Source organism: Manis pentadactyla, chromosome X (assembly GCF_030020395.1).
Source record: "Manis pentadactyla isolate mManPen7 chromosome X, mManPen7.hap1, whole genome shotgun sequence".
In the NCBI taxonomy this organism is placed as follows: domain Eukaryota; kingdom Metazoa; phylum Chordata; class Mammalia; order Pholidota; family Manidae; genus Manis; species Manis pentadactyla.
The window spans coordinates 44,669,961-44,693,280 of NC_080038.1; the positions used below are offsets into that span (position 1 = coordinate 44,669,961).

A 23,320-nucleotide genomic window follows, 5' to 3' on the forward strand; every position below is an offset into this window, starting at 1 on the left:
CTAAAGTATTTAATTAGAATATAATAACACAGGAAATGAATAACAAAAATGAAAGACAAAAACTTCAGCACATAGAAAATAAAAGGGAAAAAATCCTCCATGCTAGTAGTCAAAGACTAGATCTAATCTGAAATTGTAGAATATCTAGAAAATAATAACAATGAAAATGTCAGGAATTAGAGGATAAGGTTGATTAAAGAAGTGGTCATAGGGAAGTTTGTAGCTTTACTACTTACATTAAAACATAAGAACAAATTAAAATAAATGAATTAAGCATTCAACAAAAGAAAAGAGCCGTAAAAATAGACCTAAGCAGAGAGAAAACTAATGGCAGAAATTAACAAGTTAGAAACAAATGATAGAACTAATAAAGCCAAAAGCTAGTTCTTCAAAATAAAATATAAAACAATAAAACAGATAAACTATTTGATAATCTAAAATGCCAGATGCACAAAATTGGAAATGGAGAAATAACTATAGTTAGAGAGTAAATGAAAAGAGTAAAAGAATATTTTGCTTTAATCTAGGAAAACAAATTTGAAAACTTACAATTGTTTTCTAGGAAACCAAAAATTACCAAAATGATTGCAGAAGAATGAAAATATCCAAAACCAGCAGTTCCCAATGAAAATATTATTGGTAAATTTGCCTCCCCACCAAACTAGCACACTCATATAGTCTTGTGTCAATTCTACCAGCCTTTGAGGGACAGACAACCCCAATGGTATTTATACTTCCTAGATTCTGCAATCTAGAGAATAGAGGGAAAAGAAAAGAATTCTGCATAATATCAATACCAGAACCAATGACTAGAATATACATAAAGGAAACTAAAGACCATTCTCATATAAGAATACTAATGCAAAATTCTCACCATTTTTGCATTTAAAAACATAAATGTTAGGGCATTACTACATGCAAGGCGCTTATTAATAAACTGCCAGCATATATTGAAAGTGAACAGTCAAATTCTGAGAAGTGTGCATGATCCAAAAAGTTGGAAACCACTGGTCTGGGGCAGTTGCTTCTAATCAAGGGGCTTCTAATGGGAATTACTGGAGAGGTTGTTTAAAATGCAAAATCATGGGCCCTACTCCCAGAATTAGGATTTAGTACTTCTGTGGTGGCACCCAGGAATCTGCATTTTTAACTATTGCCCCAAGGGATTCCACTATAAGTGGTTCAGGGTCCATACTATGGAAACAAAAGTCCAGAAGTGTTGTGGTATAGGGGTGGAAGTTTGGGGGCAAAGTTATTTGTTCCAGTTAGGTTGTTTTCCAATCTATGCAGCTTACCACCCTTCACCACAAACATTCCTACCAGCTTTTCCCACCTTCAGTTCCAGTCTTGATCTTATGAAGTGCAGGGGGTGACAGCATCTTCTTCAAAGGCCCCAGTTGAGCCAATGTGTTGCAGCTGTGTTGAGAAGAATCCTACTTCATGATAATAATCAAATTTACCAGTCTTTCCTTTTCCCTAGCCAGGGCACAGGAAAGGGAATATAGCAGAGTGTAAAGAACATAGTGTCAGAAAGTCTTGGGTCTGAATTCCAGTAAAATTTTAAAATCTGGCTTCATAACCCAAAAGCTGCATGACCTTGAGCAAATTATTTAATTTATCTCAGTTTCAGTAAAATATCTATCTCATGATGCTGCAGTGAGGATTAACTGTATAAAAAGGACCTAGCAAAGATGAAAAGTTGATTAATAAACGACAGAACTATGTTTCTTGTGAGAGTGAGGTCCCTCACTCATGGTTATGCATATGATGGTGCAAGTTATACAGTGTATGACTTTCACTGCTGTATGCTTCAGCTTTTTCCCTTGTTCTCATCAAACGAGTTAGACTGCACTGTCCCCTGGTTAATATTCAGCCCTGCATAATAGCCAAGAAACTAGGAGACCTCAGGCACATAGCTGCCTAGCTAGGAAGCCCTAGCTAACCAAAGACTTTTAACCCTAGGCTCACTGACTTACTCTTTTTATCTACTAAAAAGGGAGAGACAATAAAAGAGTTTTAGGCTTAAGAGCATTGTGAAGATCAAAAGGACTATATCTTCTAAGATGTCTTGTTTAGGTACTAATCACTTATGTCAGCCTTACAGAATTTACCTCTAGGTGGCCAAGGCCAGAATCAGTTGAAGAAAAGTACATGCCCTTCTAGGGACATTTGGTGCCCCAATTCATGGTACTGTGATCCAATTTGGAGGCACTGGGCTCTAGCAAGGCAACCTGGATGCTATTCTCTGCAACAATTCTAATTTTAAAAGTACTACCCTCCCACTTACATAGCCTGTGTAGAGCCAGCCTGAGTCTTGCAGAGTCTCTTACATCAGGGCAGCAGAAGTAGGCAAGACTCCAGAAAGTGAAAGGACTGCCCTTAATGGGATCAGCTGGATCAGTGTGTATACAAATCACTTTACGCTCTCATTGAACATTACACTGTGCAAGGTGATCAGATCAAAGGGGAGCAAAACTGAATTGGCCCTGTCTTCCAGGCACTAACAGCTGAAGCAATAGGAAGCTTCCATTGAAGTGTCAGGCTCAAGCCAAGGATATGGCCTCTAGAGATCCTATGTTCAAAGGGCTCAAGCCTCCTATATGCATAGAATCTACAACCCTCCTTTGGGACCAAGTGAAGATTCTTCACTGGAGTGAAGGATAAGGGACAAGAACTTTGTGAAGGGAAAGGAACTATGGTTTCTCACTTCTTACTATATGTTAAGCTGTGTTTTAGGCAGTTTCATGTATGTACAGTTGGTCTTTGAAAAATGCAGAGTTTAGGAGCAGTGATAACCCATGCAGTTGAAAAATCAATGTATAATTTTTGACTCCTGCAAAACTTAACTACTAATAGCCTAGTTGACTGGAAGCCTTAGCAATGACATAGTTAACACATATTTTGTATGTTATGTTTATTATATACTGTATTGTTACAGTAAAGCAAGCTAGACAAACTTTTTTCCAAATTGTTGCAAATCTCTAACAATCTTCAATATATTTATTTTTAAAAATCTGCATATAAGTGGACCCATGCAGTTCAAACCTGTGTTGTTCAGGGGTCAACTATATCTCTGTTAATCTTAACACCAACCTATTGAAGTAGGTGCCATTATTGCCAGTTTGAAATGACGATCCTGAGACTTAGAGAGGGTAAATAATTTTCCCAGCTAGTAAGAAGCAGTAGTGTCCAGCTTGGAACTTGGCTTATCTGGCTCCAAAGGACAATCCCACTGAAGCAAGGACTCCTGGGGTGGGCAGAGGTACTTGTATTACATTCATCCGCAGGTGTTCACAGACTTTAGCTCCTTGCATGGGTGCATGAAAGCTTAGTATGAGAAAGGGCTTTGTTGATACCGGCAAGGAGAACACATTTCAAAAACAGAAACAAATTGCCTGCCAAGTTCTGGGCTGTTCTTCTCTTTTCCTCTTGACACAGGTTGTCTTTTCTTCTGCTGAATAGATTTTCTTTTTGTTAAGATCTTTTCCTTTTCCTTTTATTTTTTGTGCCTAGTAGTAATTGAAAATGAAAACCAGTATTCACAGAGACTGAAAAATCTCCTTCTGCCTCCTCCTCAGCCCTTTTGAAGTTTTCTTGTTTGGATATCTTATTTTTAAACTTACACAATAGCTTGGTATTCCAGGATCTCAGCAGCAAGAATGCACAGGTCCAGCCCCTCTCCCCTTTCCCTTTCCTCAGCAGCCAAAAGATAAGACTGCTCCAAGAGAAACAGCCACTCCCAGGTTATTGCTGAAGGAAATATTTGCAGGATCCAGGAAGTGAGACATAAGGAGATCACACAGGGAGGGGAGAAGGGTCCAGAGAGCTTGTTGTTGCCACCCTTCTCTGCCTCTGAGTCCCTAGAACTTCAAGTTAGGAATAATTGTTTTGGCAACAACAAATACAGTCCTCAGGATGCTGGTGCAGAGGTGTCCTTTAAAGAGACCAGAAAAGTCCTTGATTTATTGGAGCTAGCCTGGAAGAAGCTTGATCCCTCTCTCCAGTGAATCCAACTTAGAATTTCTAAGAAGGTTTTCCCAATTACTCCTCTGGACCCTACCTAGTATCATTGACATGGTCTGTTATATGTCAGACATAGGGCTGGACAGTTGAAAGACTTGATCTAATTTAACTCTTGAGACAATATTCTGACATATCTATTCTCTTGCTCATGTTAGAAATGAGACTTGAAGAGGTTAAACATTTAGGGAGCATAAAGAGAATAAATGGCCAGGAGAAATTACAACTCAGGTCCATCTGACTCCAAAGCCATGCTTTTGCCAAGCACAACATGCTGCCTCTTCAGCATTCTCATAACTTTCTCAAGAGACTTAATAAAAGACATATTAGGAGTACATAACATATTGCTAATGGGCTAGGAGGGTTTGATATGTACAAGAAAAATTTAGCTGAAGATCAGGCTGGCCAAGGTTATTAAGGTTCTATTCTCTAATATCCAGTGGGTTCTGAGAACTCAGCATGCATCAGAATCACCTGGAAGGCTTATTAAAACAAAGGTTGCTGGGTCCTACCCACAGAATTTCCAATTTAGTAGGTCTGGAGCAGGGTGGAGAGTTGTCTCTAACAATTTCTCAGATGATGAAAGTTCTGCTGGTCTGGGATTATACTTTGAGACCCACTGATATAATCAGTCATTATTTACCAGGTTCCCAATTTTCCAGCATATCTTCAGAGATATAAAACCATTTTTAAAAACTTCTAAGAACAATGTATTTTAATTAACTATATACATAACACCCATGTAACAAGTGGGATGAAGATTTACAAAATAAAATAATGGATATACTGGAGGTCTGAAAAGTTCTGGGAATCCTTATGCTATTTAAGGAAATTTGGTGCCCCACTATGGTTAAGCAGTGGATGGGCTGGGGAAGATAGCAAGTTTTGAATATTTGAGTCCTCTTGTATGCCAGATATTAATATAATATATTTCAAAGTCCTACAGTACAACACAACAGTTCTTAATACCAAAGTAAAAAGGAACATGATTCTTTCTCAGAATGTTTAAAAAATATTCTGCATGCTCCGTTATGAATCAAAATTTTTATTATACTGTAGTTATTTGGCATGCATGTATTTAACATCTAAGGTTTAAACTCTTTGGGAGCAACCCTAAAGATCCCTGAAATGTAGTAACTGGTTATTTTGTCCAGGGTATGAATTTGACTTGCAAGACATCACAATACTGGTTTGCAGGACAAGTCACCTAGCAAAGGAGGAAGACTAGCCAATCTCTTGGCACTCCCATATCAATGTGGCTTCATGATCTCTCTTTGTTGTCAAGATACAGGTGCAATATCCATGGTTAAGAGAAGATGTGCTTCCTTGTGAATAATGTCACTGAAGTGCAAACTAGTGCTGATGATGGAGGTGAAGAGAAATGGAAAGGTCCTAAGAAAGTGATGGTTGTAAGCCAGATAATAAAATGTTTATTGGCAGGGGTGGGGAGGTTCTATACTGTAGTGGTGGTGGCAAATTTGGAAACTCACCAAATTTAGTAAGTAACATTGTCACTGGTATGAAGACTTTTCCAAAGCCCTTGATCTTTAACTTCCCAAGCCTAAATCAGACAAATGTGGACTGCCTCTTCTTCAGATTTCCTTATTTATTATAAATTCCAGCAACTTGATATGTACCCAAAGAACACCTTGTATATTCAACTATTCACATTTTACCAGATGTCTTTCTGAGTTTTCTTTGTGTATGGCCACTATCAGATTAAGCATGTGATTTAGGATTTAGCTTTTGCTAATATTATTACAAATACTAATTTCTGTGCAAGATGCAATATTGTATACCTGTCACAGTTAATGGCTATATTCTAGTCCATCATTATGATATATTGGACTGGTAAACCTTTTCCACAATTACAAATAGAACTACTATGAACACCTTCAAACAAATTATTTTTTCTTTTTTAGGTTATTCCCTTGGGGAGTATGCTGAGTCAAAGAGTATGAACAAACAGTTTTGCAACTCTTGTCACATATTTCAAGATTGCCTTCTAGGAGAACAACCAATTTATACTGCTCCCAGAAACACATACTGTTTCCTCATAGCCTTGCCAAGATAAGGTTTTGTTATTTCTATTTATCATTTCCATTAATTTTTGATAGTTTAATGAGTAGGTTGTGATACTTTGAAGTTGCTTTTATTTGCGTTTCTTTAATTGCTACAGAGGTTGTACTTTTCCATGCAGTGATTCTACCGCTTTTGTTTCCTCATATGTAAATTGCCTGTTCATTTTTCCTTGTCCTTCTATGAAGCTGAATCTGAAAGGTGACCTTCTACATCTGTATCCATTCTTTATATTTTTAGACAGTCAACTGTTATCAGTGATGCTGACCACAGACATTTTCCTCATTCTGTTGTTTAGCTTTTTATTACATTTTGTTATACACAGGTTTTCTTTCTAACTTTGATATATTTGAAACCATCCATCTTGTCTCTGACGAAATCGTCCACTTAACAGACACAAATTTATCATCCATCCATAGCTGAAATAAATATGCTATTCTACTAGTCTGCTTTCTGAAATTTACTACACAGTATTGTATGTGCTATCCATCGAAGTTAATTATTCTCCATATTATACCTAAGATATCCAACATTTATTTTAAAAAATGATTGCTTTGCCTAGGTCAGGGTTGCTTCCAGTATACTTTATAGTCCTAAAATACCTTCGATCTGTTTCTAGAATCTCTTCTAAAAAAAATTCCACTGTTTGACTTTTTTCAACCCACTATCATATGGTTTTAATAACTGTCACTTTATGATAGGCTTTAAAATCTGATAGGGTAAGTCTACCATAATTACCTTTTTAAATAAATGTATTCTTTGTTATTCTTGCCCACTTATTCTTCCAGGTAAATTTCACTATGAATTTGACAAGTTCTATAAAGTACCCTACAGTGACTCTAATGCATAGTACATTACATCTATTTATTAACTTAGGGAGGATTGTAATCATTGCTATATTTAGACTTCCCAAACTGAAGCAGAGTATAGCTATGCATTTATTCATGTTTTTATTTCTCCCATTAGAGTTCTACAATTTTCCTTGAATAAGTTTTGTGTGCCCAAGATTAAATTAATACCTAAGTATTTAACTTAACTTTGTCATGCTTTTGACAAATCGTTCTATGCCTCTGAAGGTTGCATCCTTCTTAGGTAGTAAAGCCTTCCTGAAAAGTGTACTCCTCCTAATGAAATGAGATTCAACTCTGAATTATCCATTTTTTAACTTAATCAGTAAATGGGAACTATGTACTTGATATTTCATACTCTGCTCATGATGTGGTATGATAAAGAAAAGGAAGAGAGCCCTGGGCTAAGAATTGAAAAACCTGGAGAGTAGTCTAATTTCGTCGTGTGCTTGCTACATAATCCCAGGAGTCAGGTGCCTTTTTGATTTTGGGCAAGTGACTTTATCTGTAAGTAAATTTCCTCATCTGTCAGTAAATGGTAACTATCTCATGGGGTCATGATAAGTAATAAATAAGATAATTCATGTGAAATGCTTACAGCAGTGCCTGACACATAAAAAAACACTTAATAAATGTTAGCTACCATACTGTTTGTTGTTGTTAATAATAGTATAATATCTTTCCTGAGTCTCAGCTTCCTTATCAGTCAAATGGGGGAAAAAAAAGTTTAACTGCATAGGATTGCTGTGATGATTAAATGTGGCCATGTATATAAAAACACTCTATACACTCTAAAGGTCTGTGCAAAGGATAAAAATGGAAAGGATCATGGGAGGCAATCATAGGTACAGAAAACCAAAAAGAGATAATTCAGAAAATAATTTGTCTTTTAAATACATCACACTTATGTATGTAGCTTTTTCTCCAGGCAGATCTATTCACCAATTTTTTCCCTCCTACTAATACTAAAATACATTTGCATTCTCTGCACACAAACCAAATAACAGTGGAAGGAGACAACCAAGAGTGTTAATACCTGGAATTAAAATTCATTGCAGGCTTCCAGGCAAAAAGAGTGGCTCAAGAATATACATTTTATTCTCCCACCTACACCCATCATTCCAGTTGTGACAGAAATGACACAAGAAATGTTAAAAATGTGTGTGTGGTGGCGAAGGTGAGCGGAAACTCCATAAGGATTTCTCTTAAATGCCATTTCCATCCTTGACCTTTCCTAGGCCTTTTCATTTCCCTGAGATTATAAACTATGGTCTGCCTCCTCCATCTTTAGCATCAGTATTCTTTCCTTTTCCATTGACCTCTCCTTTCTGTTTTTAACTTAAATTTGTTCCCAAATCCGGGCCAAACCTTCACCTAAACCAGTGGTTCTCAACTTTAGCTTGTACCTGGAGGGTTTGTTTAAACAGACGCTACGCCACATGACAGTTTCTAATTTAGTAGGGCTGAGTGGGGTCTGAGAATTTGCATTTCTAACAAACTCTTAAAGGATATTGATGTTGCTGGTCCCACCACATTTTAAGAACCACTGTCTTAAGCCCTATTGCCCCTCTAACTACCCGTTTCTCTTCTTCCTTCCCTTAGCCAAGTTCTTCTTTTAAAATGTTTTCAATGTTTTAATTCTTTTAAACATTCTTCTTTTCAAATCACATAGTAACACTAACACATAATCACTGTATTAAAATTAATGAAAAGAAATGGAAACCTTCCTATGTTGCTGGTGGAAATGTAAAACGGTACAGCCATTTTGGAAAACAGGCCATTACTCAACCAGTTAACAGAATTATGATATGGCCCAGGAATTCCACTCCTAAGTATATACTTAAGGGAACTGAAAGCATATATTCACAAAGAAACTTCCCCCTCCCCCTCCCCCTCCTCCTCCTCCTCCTCCTCCTAATGAATACTCAATTTGAGAACCACTGCCCTACTTATAATAATACCCACCTGACAGGGTTTTGGGGCAGGTGAAACATAACATGTGTAACTTAGCTTGGGGCACATAGGTTGGTTTGCAAATGGTAATTTATTATTACTGCTACTTAACTTTCTGTGGGAGACTCTTCCTTGCTCAAGCTGTGTTTGAGCAGGTATTGTGCTTCTTGATGCTCTTTCTCTAATATTCTCCTGCTTTCCTAGAAAAAGGCAGTAATACACTAGGTTTTAAATGAAGTCCTCATGCGTCCCTGACTGATTCGTAAGAAAACAGTTGTGGAGAAGCACCGTAGTATGGTGCCCTGGCTTGGAAACTGGATTGCTTTGGTTTAGTCACCTTACCAGCTGTGAGTAAGGGGGCAAGTGGATTTTTCTGTGTGTGCTTAAGACTCTTCTCTCTGTCAAATGGAGAGACTAATAATAATACCTTCCCCATAAGGTTATGGTGATAGACAAATAATTGTCAAATGCTTTGAATGATGCCTAGAATAGAGCACTGTGCTCAAGAAATGTTAGTTAGTGTTATTTTTGTTTAATTTTCCCCATTCAATGGCAGAGGAGGCTCTGTTTCTTCACTTGGCAAGCAAATGACAAATACCTCTTGAGCTCTTGTGTCAGTGCCTCTGTGTAAGGCACTGGGCCAGGCACAGAGACTAAGTCTATGACCAAGGCATGGGTCATCTCTCTCGAAGTTCTCAGTCTAATATGGGAAACTCAGCAGACTCACTAGACTGAAACGATTTTTCCAAGGACATGGTACAAGTCAATCCACAGAGGGGAATCAAGACCAGCATCCCCACCCAGACCTTAGACTCCTGAGACGTAATATTGAGGGATCCATTTGAAGGGTTTCCTCAGAGATCCTAATGGAAACAGTTATAATGGAAAAAACATGAACTTTGGGGCCAGACAAACCTGGGTCTGAATCCTGGCTCCCTCACTTATTAACAGTGTGACCTCAGCTAAGTCACATAATGTCTCTTGACCTCATCTTTAAAATACATAGTAAAGTGAACTGTTCTGGAGAATAAATGAGATTATGAGTTAAAAAGACCCAGTTCATTGACTGACATTTAGTAGATTATCAATAAATGTTGGGTTCCTTCCTTTTTTCATTGCCAACGAGAAAACTGATAGGTTTCCCAGATTTTGGAGTCAAAAGAAAGCCAAAATTATTCCTGACTACATGACCAAATCACAGAGGATAATGCAGACCACCAGAAAGAACCCTGGGTTCTTCAGGGTCAGCAGGAGACCTAGATTCTAGTCCTCTCCCTTGGCGTTCCCACAAAGGTACCACTAGGAGCCTTCTTCCACGTCCCTTCATTTCTAGAGTTTTAGTTAAAGAATCAATATAATTTAGGGGCCTCTGGTATAATTTGACCTGGAGCAGAACTGGCTAAAAAGTATACCAAGCAATTTCACAAAAGAGATGGTCCATCCAGGCTGATGGGGAACAACCTGGAGAAAGTAACTGCCTACTCCTTATACTCACCTGTGGTTGGTGTGGAGCATCAGTATCAGATGCCAAGTTCCCTACATTATAGGTGCAGACTCTCCATTCTGGGCATTTTTTTCCTTAAAGGTTTTGCCCAAGCAATTCTTTCCCCTCTAGCCCAAGATATCTATGCTACTTATAAAAATGTCCCTGGCCTCCTTCTAGGAATCTTAACCTATCATTAGCATGATCTGCCCATGGACTTTTAATGAGTAGACCTTAAGTTCTCAACAAGCCCTATAAAAATAAAGGTGGTAGAACCCAACAAGCAAGTACCTCCAACAACTCTGAGGCAAAGACACATTAGCTGGACAGTCTTACCTCCTCTCTAGCTCCTCCAACTGCCTGATGGCTACTGCTAAGACAGGTGTAGTTATGACTTCTTATGTATGTTTCAGCACAGTCAGATTCCATATGTCCTTGTACCTGGGAAGGTCTGCCTCAGGTCTCTGAGGTGATGGGATGCCAGAACTACTACATATTTCAAAATGTCCTAGTGATCAGTCTGTAGCCCAGTTGCCTGGGGGAAAAGCTGGATCACGTCTATGGCATCAAACCCTTGGCATGCACACTAGACCAGATTGCTCAAAGGAAACTGAGCAAACAGAACACCTTCCCAATTTCTATAGAAGCCTCAGACGTACCAACTCACCAGAGCTCCCGGATCAGTCACTTACCTCCCTGACTGGCTGGTCTTCCTGTTCCCTGTTATTGATTTCCATTTGTCCCCAGGAAATTCCTGCAAAGGAAATTTCTGATAAGTTAGGGAGTTCTGAGCAGCCAGGTATCTAGATGGCCTCAAAAATATGAAGAGGTCAGGAACCTGACCCTGGCCAGGCCTCCCAGCTAGTTACTTCTACCCTCCTACGCAGGGTAGAGAAATATGTAACTGGAGGGCTGCCTTTCTGTCAGACACCTGCTGAGCTGCTGGGGTATAAGAAAGTACTTAGGGACTGGACAGTGTGCTTTAGAAACTCCATGTTTCCCTCTCTTTCTCCACACCCCTCCCAAACCACCTTATAAACCAGTTTAGTGTGTTTTCTATTTGCTCTGGCTCTTGCAAAGGAGGTCTTTTTGTTTGTTCTGCTGGGTGAACTTGCTCATTCCTCTTGCCTCTTCTGACATAAGTAGCATCCTCTTGGAAGCTCTGTCCCTTGAGGGGGGTTTTGAGGCCTGCCACTCCTGTTGCTGCAGCCCTCTGCCAGGGTGAGGCAGATGGTGAGCATGCATGCCAGCCAGGCCCTGTACTGTAGAGGCCATTCCTCCTCCTCCCCAATCTGCTGCCAGGGCTGAGGTGGACTCATCTCTGTAGAGCATGAGTGCTGGGTGCCAAGTTCCCCACATTACAGGAGTAGACTCTCCACCCTGGGCATTTTTTCCTTAAGGGCTTTGCCCAAGCAACACTTTCCCTCCTAGTCCAAGCCATATAAGCCATTTGTAAAAATGTCCCTACCTTTCTATTCTAGCTGCAAACCTAACGCATACTTGCCTTTGACATTCCCCCTGGTTTTGCATCCAGCACTTCCTACCTAGTCACTCAGAGCTTAACTCAATGAGAATGTGCACTTTCTCCTAAACCTCACTGATCTTCCAAATTCCCTCTTTCTCTGAAGCTATTACTGGTCCCATTCAAAGTTTTATTCCCTTTGTCCCAGTAAAAAATTTTTACTCCTTTTTGGGGGTCACTATTTAGCTGTGTTATTTCAGGGAAGTTATGTCACCTCCCTGGACTCCAGCTTCCTATCTAGAAAATAAGGACTATACAATCTAGTCTTGCTGGGTTCCCAGTAGTGAGGATAAAATGCGATATGCATAGAGAATGCCTAGCACAATGCTCAGCACATAGAAGGCTCTGGATGTTAGTAGCCATGGAAAAGGTGAGGTTTCACAGCTTTCACAGGACCAGAGCAGTACCTGCCTGTACCTGTCATGGTAGATCAGCTCTAACCAGTTGTTAGACTTCGGACTCTGCCTTGACGCCCTTGTGAGATATCCCTGCTCTCAAAGACATTATGACTTGTTCAGCCACAGTGGGAATCAGGATTTCCTGTCCATGCCCTGTCTAGCCCTGTGGGAAGTGCTCAGTAAATCGCAGGGGCCAAACCAAACAAAGTGCTGTCCCAACTCCCAACCTCATTCTCAGCTTCCCAGTATGTCTACTTTTTTTCCTGAGTCACTTAGGTTGCTGTAAGCTGCCTGCACCCTTGAACTACAGAGCCAGTTATCCCTACAACTTGTTGTGGATGGGGACTGGTTGTGGTGGGAACTTGCTGCCCCATTGGAAGTTATACTGGTAGAAGGCAACCTGCCATACTGGAGAGGCCTGGGCTCTGCAATCAGCTTATGGAAAGGCAGTGTAGCACAATTAGGAACTCTAGCCTCTGAAGCTAGACTGCACGGATTCAAATTCCACACCTGCCCTTCACTAGCTGTGTGACCTCAGGCAAACTATCCAACTTCTCTTTATCTTATTTCCCCCAGCTATTTAATAATGAGATGGTAATAATAACAGTACCTATTTCCTGATTGTTTTGAGGACTAAATGAGTTGATACATGTAAGGTGCCTAGACCAGTACCTGGTGCAAGGCAGATACTCACACTTGAATGTTAGTTATTATGTTGTTCAAATCCTGGCTTCACCAGTTGCTACATGTGTGACCTCCCTGAGCCTCAGCTTCCTCAGCTGTAAAATGCAGATACTGTAATAACTTGTCTCAGATAGTTGTTAAATGAAATGATCTGATAATATATGCAAAACTAACTGGCATGAAGCATGAGGGCTGTAACTGTATGTTGATTATGGTTTTCTTAACAGCACTAAACAGGAGCCAATTGGCTTTCCAACCTTTTCGAGGGGCCATAAGGAGCAGGATCTCAGCCCTAGTTCAGATAGCCACTATCACAACTACCTTAGTCATCTGAGTTGGGGTATAGTAACATACTACAAGTTTTCCCTCTGTCTGAGGTGTGTGTGTGTGTTCAAGTGGCAGGGATAGAAACGGGCATGAAGTGGTTCCTAGACAATCATCCACATATCTGAAAGCCTATTGTCTAAGCCGACTTCTTAGCTAGTCTAACAAACATTAGGAACCCAAGTGTCTCCCTCTCTCTGAAGGAAAGGCATGGTATGGGCATGAGCATAGCTGCACTGCTAATTGCTGCAACTTGTAAATTTCACCTTCTTCCCTTAGAGTTACCGGCCCTAGGCAGACACTTCTGCAGCCATCATCCCTTCCCCAATTCCCCTCAACTTCAACAACTTCTCTGTTGTCTACTTGCAGATACTTCCTTTGGTAAAAATTTCTCAAGCTAGCCAAAATCTCTCGTTATCTTAAGAGAATAAATCACACTTCAGAGGTGATTATTATCTGGTAGTCACTGTTCTAAGTGCCATACACATGTCACAGCATTTAATCCTCACAACCAACTTATGAAGTAGATAGTGTTAACCTCCATTTTTTAGAGGTGAAAGCTTAGGAATTTGAACTCAGGCAGTTTGGTTCCAGCATCAGTGCCTTGAAACCATTTTATTTTATATTTCCTCTCCTCTTTATTTTCTCAACATTTTAATATGAATATTTTCAAGCATACAGAAAAGTGGAACGAGTTTACAACTTATGCCAGTACATCTATCACCTAGGTTCTACAATTAATAATTACTACATTTGCCTTATCATATATCTATCTATACACTCCTACCTGTCCACCAATCAACCCATCTTAAATTGTTGATGCATTTCAAAGTAAGTTACGATGACTTTATCTGGAAAAATTTGAAAGCTTAAATGAAAAGGACAAATTCCTTAAAAGAAAAACTACCAAAGCTCACTCAAGAAGAAATAGATAACCCAAATGACTCTGTATCTATTAAATAAATTGAATTTGTAGTTAAAAATATTTCCACAAAGAAAACTCCAGGCACAGAAGGCTTCAGTGATGAATTTGACCAAACATTTAAGGAATAAATAATACCAATTTTATACAAACTCTTCCTGAAAATAGAAGAGGAGGGAATACCTTCCACCTCATTTGGTAACTCCAGCATCTTCATATGAAAACCAGACAAGGACAACACACAAAAAAAACACAGACTGTTAAACAAAGACATAAAAATCCTTCACAAAATATTTTTGAATCAAATTTAGTAACATATAAAAAGGATAATACCAAATGGGACCTATCCTGACAATGCTAGGCTGGTTCTTATTTCAAAAATCAACCAATGTATGATTAGCACACATAATGTAGGGGCGGGGCACGGGGAAGGCAGTATAACACAGAGAACACAAGTTGTGACCCTATAGCGTCTTACTATGCTGATGGACAGTGACTGTAATGGGGTATGTGGTGGGGACTTGATAATGAGTCTAGTAACCATAATGTTGCTCATGTAATTGTATATCAATGATAACAAAATAAAAAAAAATCAACCAATGTAATACAACATTTTAATAGATTGAATGAGAAAAACTATATGATTATCTCAAAAGATACAAAAAAATCATTTGAAAAAAATCCAACATCCACTCATGATACAAGCTCTCAGCAAACTAGGAATAAAAGGGAACTTTTTCAACCCATTCTTGGGCATCCCAAAAAAACCTACTGCTAACATTAAACTTAATAATGAAAGATTGGGAACAAAGAAACACTATCCACCCTCCCCACTTCTACTAAACATTGTATTGGAGGTCTTAGTGCGGTAAGGCCCCTCTCCCATAGAAAATGCATACACAGTGGAAAGGAAAATAAAAAATTATTTCCATTTGCAGATAACATGACTGTCTATGTTGAAAATCTTTTTAAAATCTACCAAAAAGCTGCTAGAATTAATAAGTGAGTTTAGCAAGGTTGTAGGATAGAAGGCCAATATACAAAATTAAGTTATATTTCTATACAGTAGAACAAATAATTTAACATGACATTAAGAAAACAATACTATTTACAATAGCATCAAAAACTTGAAGTCTTAGGGCTACATATAACAAAATCTGTGCAACACTGTATGCTGAAAACAATCAAATAAGTTATATGCATCACTATACTTCAAAAACTTCAGCATACATATCATTAAAATTCAATATTTATTTACAATATTGTTTAGGCAAAACTGATGTCCAGTGAAATGCACAAATACTAAGTGTCCATTTGTTGAGTTTTGCGGAATACATAAACCTGTGTAACTCAAACACTTATCAAGTTATGGAACATTATCATCACCTGGCAAAGTTCCCTCATACCATTTCCCAATCAATCTCTGTGCCACCTCCCATAGATAACCACTGTTTTGATTTTTTCCCCATAAAACAGCTGTTATAGAACTTTACATAAAAGGAATAGAGTATATATATTCTTTTGTGTAAGTCTTCTCCCACCCCTCAGGTTCCTTTTTTCAAAGACTATGTATTGAGAAATGTCAAACACTAAGTCAGTCAGAAGTGTCTGCCTATGTAACAACAGAGTTCAACACAGGAATTAGCTTGTAGTTTGAATGCACCAGCCAAAGGGAGGGGTGGTGTCGGGGAGGCCACGGGGAAGTGAGCTGGAAAGGATTTAGGGGATTCTTCAAGAAGTGCCATGGGGGATGGTGGTGGCTTGTGTAAGGGTGGTAGGTCATAACCAGGCCATAGGAACAGCCAGTATAGACCTGGGTTTATGATAGAGATAGACTGGAGAAGGGGTTCAGGATTTGTTCATTAGAAAACCAGACTAGTCAGATCTCTAAAAAAAAAACCTGGGGTCATATGAAAATTTTGCAACTCCATGTAGTTCTTTAGCAGGAGATGGAAGGGAATAAGTGCTGTTTTGTATAAGGCACTAGGCTCAGAACTCTTTATACACAATCTCATTTGATCCTCACATCTGATCCACGAGGCAGCCATTATTTTCCTCCACTTTAGAGATGAAGTAATAAGTACTGGCCATTTTATGAGGTAAAAATTCTTATTTTTCCTTTAAAAATCATGTAATTGCCAAGTTTGGTGATTGAATGACCTGCTTAAGGTCACTCAGATTCCAGTTATATAGTCAGGGTATAAATCCCAGTTCTGTCCATTTTGTGAAGTGAAAGTTATTTTCATCTAACTCTAAAGATAGCGTAACTGCAATTTTGGGGGTTAAGTGTCTTGCTCAAGGTTACTAAGCTATCATCTGGTGGGGCCAGGGCTATACAATTTTAAGGAATTATGATTGTTATGTCTTCAAAAGATTTGCTTCTCTTTCTCCTCACAAAGAGAGTAACGAAGCTCAGCCATCCAAGAACCAAGTCCTTACCTGTGCTGTCAGCTTCCTGGATTTTCGAGTGCTGCCAGGTGCCAAACTGCTGTCCTCAAGGGTACTGTGCTGGGGATTATGGTAGCAAGCCAAACACCAGAGGCACTGGTGGTGGTGGCATCGGCAGTTGTAGCAGTTTGGCATCATATTTCTCTTTCTCAAAGCAGGACAGAGTTCCCCAGAACAATACATGCAAGGGTCATGGACTACAGCTCCTTGAACACTGCAGGAATAAGAGCAGGTCCTGTGGTAATCAAAATCACCACAGTGCAGTGGCTTACAACACATGGATTCGTCTAGACCTTTGCTTGCAAAACATTCTGAGTAAGTGGGAGTTTCTGACTGAAGGCCTGGCATGGAATGATATGATTGGTCTGTGGGATGGCACCTCAGTTCCCTATAGCTGGAGTTCATTGGCTGGAAGTTTTGTTCCATTTGTTTTGGTCTCTGGGTGAAAGTCTTATTGCTGTGAGTGGTTAAACCTGGCAAATGAGATGTACATAAGGATTTGCTACTCTCTTCAAAGAACTTTCTCCTGTCTGCAAAGGGCAGGAGGATGGCTTCCTCCCCAGCTGGGGCAGTAGCAGCCTTCAATTCCTTGTGGTCAGCTGGGTTGGAAGGGCTTTCCATGGCTAGTGCCACATGTGTCTGCAGGTTGTGCTCTGGAGACCACCTCCTGTGACCTCCACAGACACCTTGGTGAACATTTGTTTTTTCAGAGTCTGAAGAGGATGGGTCAGATGCTTTCCAACAAGTGTTCAGGCCCAAAGAGGGCTGGCCAGGCTTCCGGCCCGGGCTTATTTGTTTCTCCAAACTTGTCCTAGATTCATGGTTCCCAGAGGCTTGGCTGAGGCACTCTGAAGACCTAGCCTTGAGTATCATACTATTGTTGAAGAGCTTGTCTCTTGGGCTAGGTGATTTTTTACATGAAGAAAGAAGAGATGAGTTAGAGGCAGGAGGTGCAGGACTTTCTAGGAGCTCCTCCGTCTCTTCCACTGGCTCCTTGGTGTCATATAGCTGTGACAAGGGACTCTTGCTTTTCTGCAGCTGAGCCTTCCTCCTCTGAATTTCGTTACGCAGACTGGTAGCAAAACGCTCACTCTTCCGCCGGTTTTGGATAGAGCGGCCCTGGGTGCCTCCATTTCGCCTACCACCCACCTGGCCACACTCCTTGGGTTCACTATCCCCTTCTTTGGTTCCCTCCATGCTGCCAGCTACCTTAGTGGTTGCAGAATAGTCCCTGGTTTGTTGAACAAGGGAGCCAGAGGTAGAGGGCTGCTGGCTGGCTAATTCACTGCCTGCTCTGCTTGGTATGTTTGCATCCTGGAAACTTCTTTCTGGAGGGTGTCTATCAGCCTCTCCATGTGGGGAACTGCTTGAGCTCTGCTGCCCTGAATCCAAAGGCCTGTCATCCACTGACCTGGTCTTTATCTCTTTGCTGGGCTGGAGCTGGATTCCCCCTGCAGGGGAACATGGGCTTTTCTTCCCTGTGTGGCTGCTATGCAAAGGAGACAGAGTCCACTCATGCCCATCCTGCGCAGTGGGGAGCTCCATTCCCTTGCTGCCCCTGATATCAAGGTGCATACGCTGCAAGTGGGATGCCAGCAGCTGTTCAGGGGCACTATGGCAATGCCCTGTGGGTCCTATGAGGTGTGAAGGGCTGCCAAAAGAAGTCTTAGCTAGCTCTGCTGAAACCTTGTTGAGTGGGCTGGAATCTATGCTAGAAGCTTTGTTATACGCTTTTGGGAATCCAACAGCTTTGACTGAGGCATCTATCAGTAGATGCTCAGAGACATGCTGGCTGAATTCGGGAGGCTGGCTGAGCTCGCAGTTCTGATGGCCCTTGTCTGTCACTTGTTCTTGCCCACTGAAGCAGCAGAACCTGTTAGGGTTCCTTGGGGATGGCACAGTGTCCTTCTGTTGCAAGCAGTCCACAGGCTCAGAAGCCCTGTGCTGCTCTCCGTTGAGGAGCTGGGCTCTGGAGGCCTGAAGACTGTCTTTCCTCACTGGAGGTTGTGGTGGGTCCCTTGAAGCCTTGGCAGGCCCTGCGTGGTGGGCCTCCTGTGGGCAGGGTGACATCTGGGAGCTGGGAGTCAGGTGGCCCCCACAGGTGTGCTGCATACCTCCTGAAGTCTCAGCTGCATTAGGCTGGCCAGTAGGGGGCTTAGTTGGCCCTGAGCCTTGCATGATGCAGTCTGCAGAGGCTGGCTCCTCTGGCCTGAGAGAAAGGGCACAGTCAGATGCATTTGAGCTGGCCGAGAAGGAGCTATACGCTGAGTCACGCTGGTTGGGGTACATATTCTGGTCAGTGGGCAAGAGATGGCCCTCATAGGTGGCTTGGCCTGGTTGCTCCAGGCTCTCCATGCTGCCAATGGAGCTGCTTTTCTCAGTGCTGCAGTGCCAGGAAAGTGGACACCACTGCACACAGACGTCACTGCAAGACACAGGGCACACTGATTAGTTAGCCAAGTTCCCAGATCCCTTTCCCACCCTCGCCAGACCTGCCATGGGAGAAGGCAGGCCAGGCCAGAGGCACCCGTGCCAGAACTGAGAGGGAGATAAGGCAAAAAAACAAAGAAGGGAAACAAGGAAAGAGATGGACATTGGGGCACCACAGCAATGTAGAATGGGAGATAAGACAACATACCGAAGAAGGATAGGGCAAGATTCCCAAAGATGAAGAGTGGGCGCATTCCACTTGGGGTTATGATCTGCTTCCCTGCTGCCAGTGAATCTATAATTGTTTCTGGCCTGTTGCTGTCCCCAGGGAGTCAGCATGTGGCTGTCTTGCAGGAGAGACAATCACAGAACATTAACATCAGAGAGGGGATCCTAAAGAGGACTGATTCAATTTCAGTCAGCCCATTTTGTGAATCAGTAGCTCTTGAATTTGAGTATACATCAGAATCACATGGAGGGCTTGTCAAAACACAGGTTATTGGGTCTTGCCACAGAGTTTTAGGCTAGTTAGACCCTGAAAATCTTTACTTCTAACCAGCCCCCAGGTACTGTTGGTCCAGGGGTCACACTTTTGAAAACCACTGGTATAAAGTAGGCCCTTCAGAGGAAAATGATTTTGAGGAGGTGATTTTTCTCAAGATTGCCCAGCTTTAGTTTGTGGCCCAGAAAGGGCCTGAATTTATGCGTCCCCCTGTTCTTTTCTTGATTTACCCAGGACCTACAATTTGCCAGACACTTTACAATGTCTCATTTCAAACTGAAGGTAAGAGATTATCATCCCCGCTTTACAACTGAGAAACTGAGGCTTGGTGAGGTTAAGTAAACCAACAAGCTGGCAAAACCAATAAAGAAGCAGAGTTGGAATTTGAAGTCAGGCCTCTATGAGTCCAGTGTCTCAGCTCTTCTGCTATACCACCTGTAAAATGGGAATAATAATAATATCTGCATCATAGGGTTGTTTTGTGGGTGAAATCAGATAATAAATGTAAAGCTCTCGTCACAGCCCTGACACCTAACAAAGGTTCAATACATGGTAGCTGCTGCTCTTTTGATTGTTGTTTCCACTGCTATTATTATCAGCATCCTGTCTACCACTGGTGTTGATACTATAGTGGCTCCTGCTTCCTCATCCCTCTCTCATCCCCAGTGGCAAAGCCAAACTGGGAAGACCAAGAAAGGGTACTAAGATCAGACACAATCTTGAATTTTAAGTACCACTTCCCACACACAAAGCCAAACTGAGCCAAGTCATGCCAGTAACTCCCTGTGACTAGAACTCCAGAGGTTGCAGGCTGCTCTCAGAAAAGCCACAGTTCAAAAAGCCAGAACTGAGCGGTGGCAGGAGCCCACATGACCCTCAGGTCAAACTCTAATTCTTGCTTGCTGCCTTGCCCCTTAGTCACTCTGCTTACTTGACCTCTGGGCTAGGAATCCATCGATTCCTTGTTGGCAAGGGGACCTGCTACCAACCTGACCACCCTTCCTGAAAACAACCACACCCCCACTTAAACAGAAGCCAAGTTAAAAATATGTTCTGTGTATTCTTCCAGAACAAAACTGCCTCTGCCTGGAGCCCCTGGCTTCCAATGTCAAAAAAAGTCACAGAGCAGGGGTAAACTCAACTCTTAGCTTCCCTGAGCCTCCTCCACAGAAATCCCTTCTTAGAGGGAAAATCTTGTGGAAGGGAAATGGCAGCTGAAGTGAGCAGCTTTGCTGGCTCTGAGCTTGTCAAGAAAATTCTCTGCCTCTTCTGGGCAACTGTTTCAACAACAGACAATACTCAGCTCCTTGAATTGAGAGAGCTTCACTGTAGGTAAACCCTGTTATTCAGGGTTATTCTGAAACTTTGGCCCTGTGGCAGAGCAGATGAACACTGGATGAGATCACCAGTGAGCTGCTGCAGCTAGAGAAGAGAACCAAACAAGCCTTCGGGCCTTCCTACATCAAGACACCAGGGAGACGAGGAGGAACCAGTGAAAGGGACTGCAAAGGAACAGCCAATGAAATAAGATGAAAAGCAGGCGAGTGGGGTGTCTTGCCAGTCAAATGAGGCAAGTATTTCAAGGAAACATTTTCCAGAAGTAAAGGGTCTATCCCAAAGTCACAGAAAGTTAGTAGTAAAGCAGACTGGAACCCAGGTATTCTGGGATCCCACTCCATCTTCCATGAGAGCCCTCTGGGCTCTATACCATCCAACTAGAGCAGAGGAGAAAGAGTGGCCAAGTTGTCTACCCTCAAGCCCATCTTGAGGGGAAAGCTCTCTACTTACCTTGTGTTGCAGCCAGAATGCCAGGACAAGCTGAAGGCTTCACAAGGGAAATGCATGGTGGTGGCCGCCTCAGGGCATCCCTCCAGCAGTTTGGCCACATGCCATGAGTGCGGCCTACCGACAGGGGCGTTTCTCCTACAGCAAGAAAGGGACAGGAAGTCAGCTTAGGGAACCAGAGCTGAAATCACTTCCCAGTAAGCTTCCGCCCCTACCCCCTCCTACCCCCTCTTTCCCTTGAATAAAGTAGAACATCTTGCAAGTATGTGGTGTGGGAATCTTAGTGGGCCTCCTCAGCTCCCAGCGCTCAAATCTCCTGCATCCTGAGGGCAATCCCTGGGGATATGGAATGTTTGCTCCCCAATACTCTTTTTCCCATGGGTGTATCCTAAGCACACACAACAGTGCCAGACACACAGTAGATGCTCAAGAAATGTTTTTGGAAGTGAGTGCTGCTACCCAATGAACAGTGAACCTACTCTAAGTTTTCTTTGGGGAAAAAAATATCAATCTGGCCAATCTTCCCATCTTTCTCTAAGAATTGAAGAGGCAAGTGATTGAGAAGTTTGAACAAATCAACACTGGGCTGCAAATTCTCCAATTTTTGCTCATTTATTTGATAAGCATTTGTTGCATGTTTACTGTGTACCATCTGTGCACAGCTCTGTGTATTCATTCGTGCATATAGAGATGAATCAAACATAGTCTTTACCCTTGAGCACTTACAGACTGGTGAGTGAGACAGAACTAAGTCAAATAAAGCATGGTAAAGGCATTGAGAGTGAAGGATAAGATGGGCACAGAGGTGAGACACCTGAGTTTGTAGGCAAAGTGATGGCAAGGAGTCCAATTTCAGTCAGGGAAAATAGAACAAAGTGGTGAATGGCACAGAGCTAGGATGACAGAGGAGACTGGCTGCTCAGTAGGGCAGGGGTGAATAAAGGGAAACAAGCCTGAGGCCAAAGCCCTGGATGCTACCAAAGGTCTGACTGGTGTAGCTACAACTCTTGCACTGAAGGGCTTATACAGTACCTATCCCTGTTCTCTGGCATATTTCACATGAATTAATGCCACCCTTGCAAATGGGCAAGAATGGTATGGGGAAGAGCACACATGGGGCATGGATGGTATCCAAAGATAAAGGGGAGGGGGCAGAGAAAGAAAGAAAACAAGATGTAAGAAGTTGCCAGGTAGTGACTGAGATAAGAGGAAGATATGACACAGAAAAACAAATGACAGAAAGGGAGAAATCTCTGAGAAAGATAATAGAGAAATACATAATAGAGAGAAACAGATGATAGGGAGATGAATGACAGAGTAAGAGAAATTGATGATAAATAAATAGATGACAGAGAGAAAAACAGATAACAGCTTGTTTACTAATTTATTCAATCATTTACTGTGGCAGGCTCTATACTAGACACTAAGAGTGTAGAGTTGACTAAGATAAGAGCCCCTACTTCCAACAAGCTTGTCATATAGTGGGATAAATCAGTTCTCTACCTCCCAGGAGCAGTATTAGAGAGACTCAAGCTGGATTCCATCTTAGCTGGAAATGCCCCTCACCCCAGCGGAAACACAGAAAATCCTAGCAGTGCAAGGCTCAAGAGGGCTAAGGCCCAAAAAGGTAGTCCTCAGGAGAATGACCTTGCTGCAGAAAACACAAGTTGAGTGGTAACATCCCAGACACAGCTAAAGAGGTGTAAGAGGAAGGGAAGGGGAAGCTGCTTGTCAAAGGTCAGGAACCAGAGCCACAGGTTGGCAGCAGTGGCTAAGATTTATGGGGAGGAAAGCTAGGTGAGACCCCCACTTTTAACTGCATTATTCTGTTCTGGATTTCAGAGTACCCAGCAGGGAGGCTGAAGGCATAAGTAGACCTTGGGTGGGGAGTGTGCCTGGTCCAGAGTCATATACAAAACCAT

General features: G+C 41.7%; 1 protein-coding gene across 3 annotated transcripts in view; it reads right to left on the minus strand.

The window, feature by feature from the left end:
* SHROOM4 (shroom family member 4) overlaps positions 1–23,320 on the minus strand; it is a 290,444-nt gene that overhangs the window by 30,422 nt on the left and 236,702 nt on the right. For all 3 annotated transcript variants that reach the window (XR_005033288.2, XM_036928887.2, XM_036928888.2), the window contains 3 exons: positions 21,402–21,536; positions 16,673–19,106; positions 11,076–11,137 (listed from right to left, as the gene is read on the minus strand). Coding sequence is in view for 2 of the 3 variants with exons in the window: in XM_036928887.2 (XP_036784782.2) it covers positions 11,076–11,137; positions 16,673–19,106; positions 21,402–21,536 (2,631 nt within the window). In the remaining variant the exon portion in view is untranslated. The remainder of the gene's footprint in view (positions 1–11,075; positions 11,138–16,672; positions 19,107–21,401; positions 21,537–23,320) is intronic.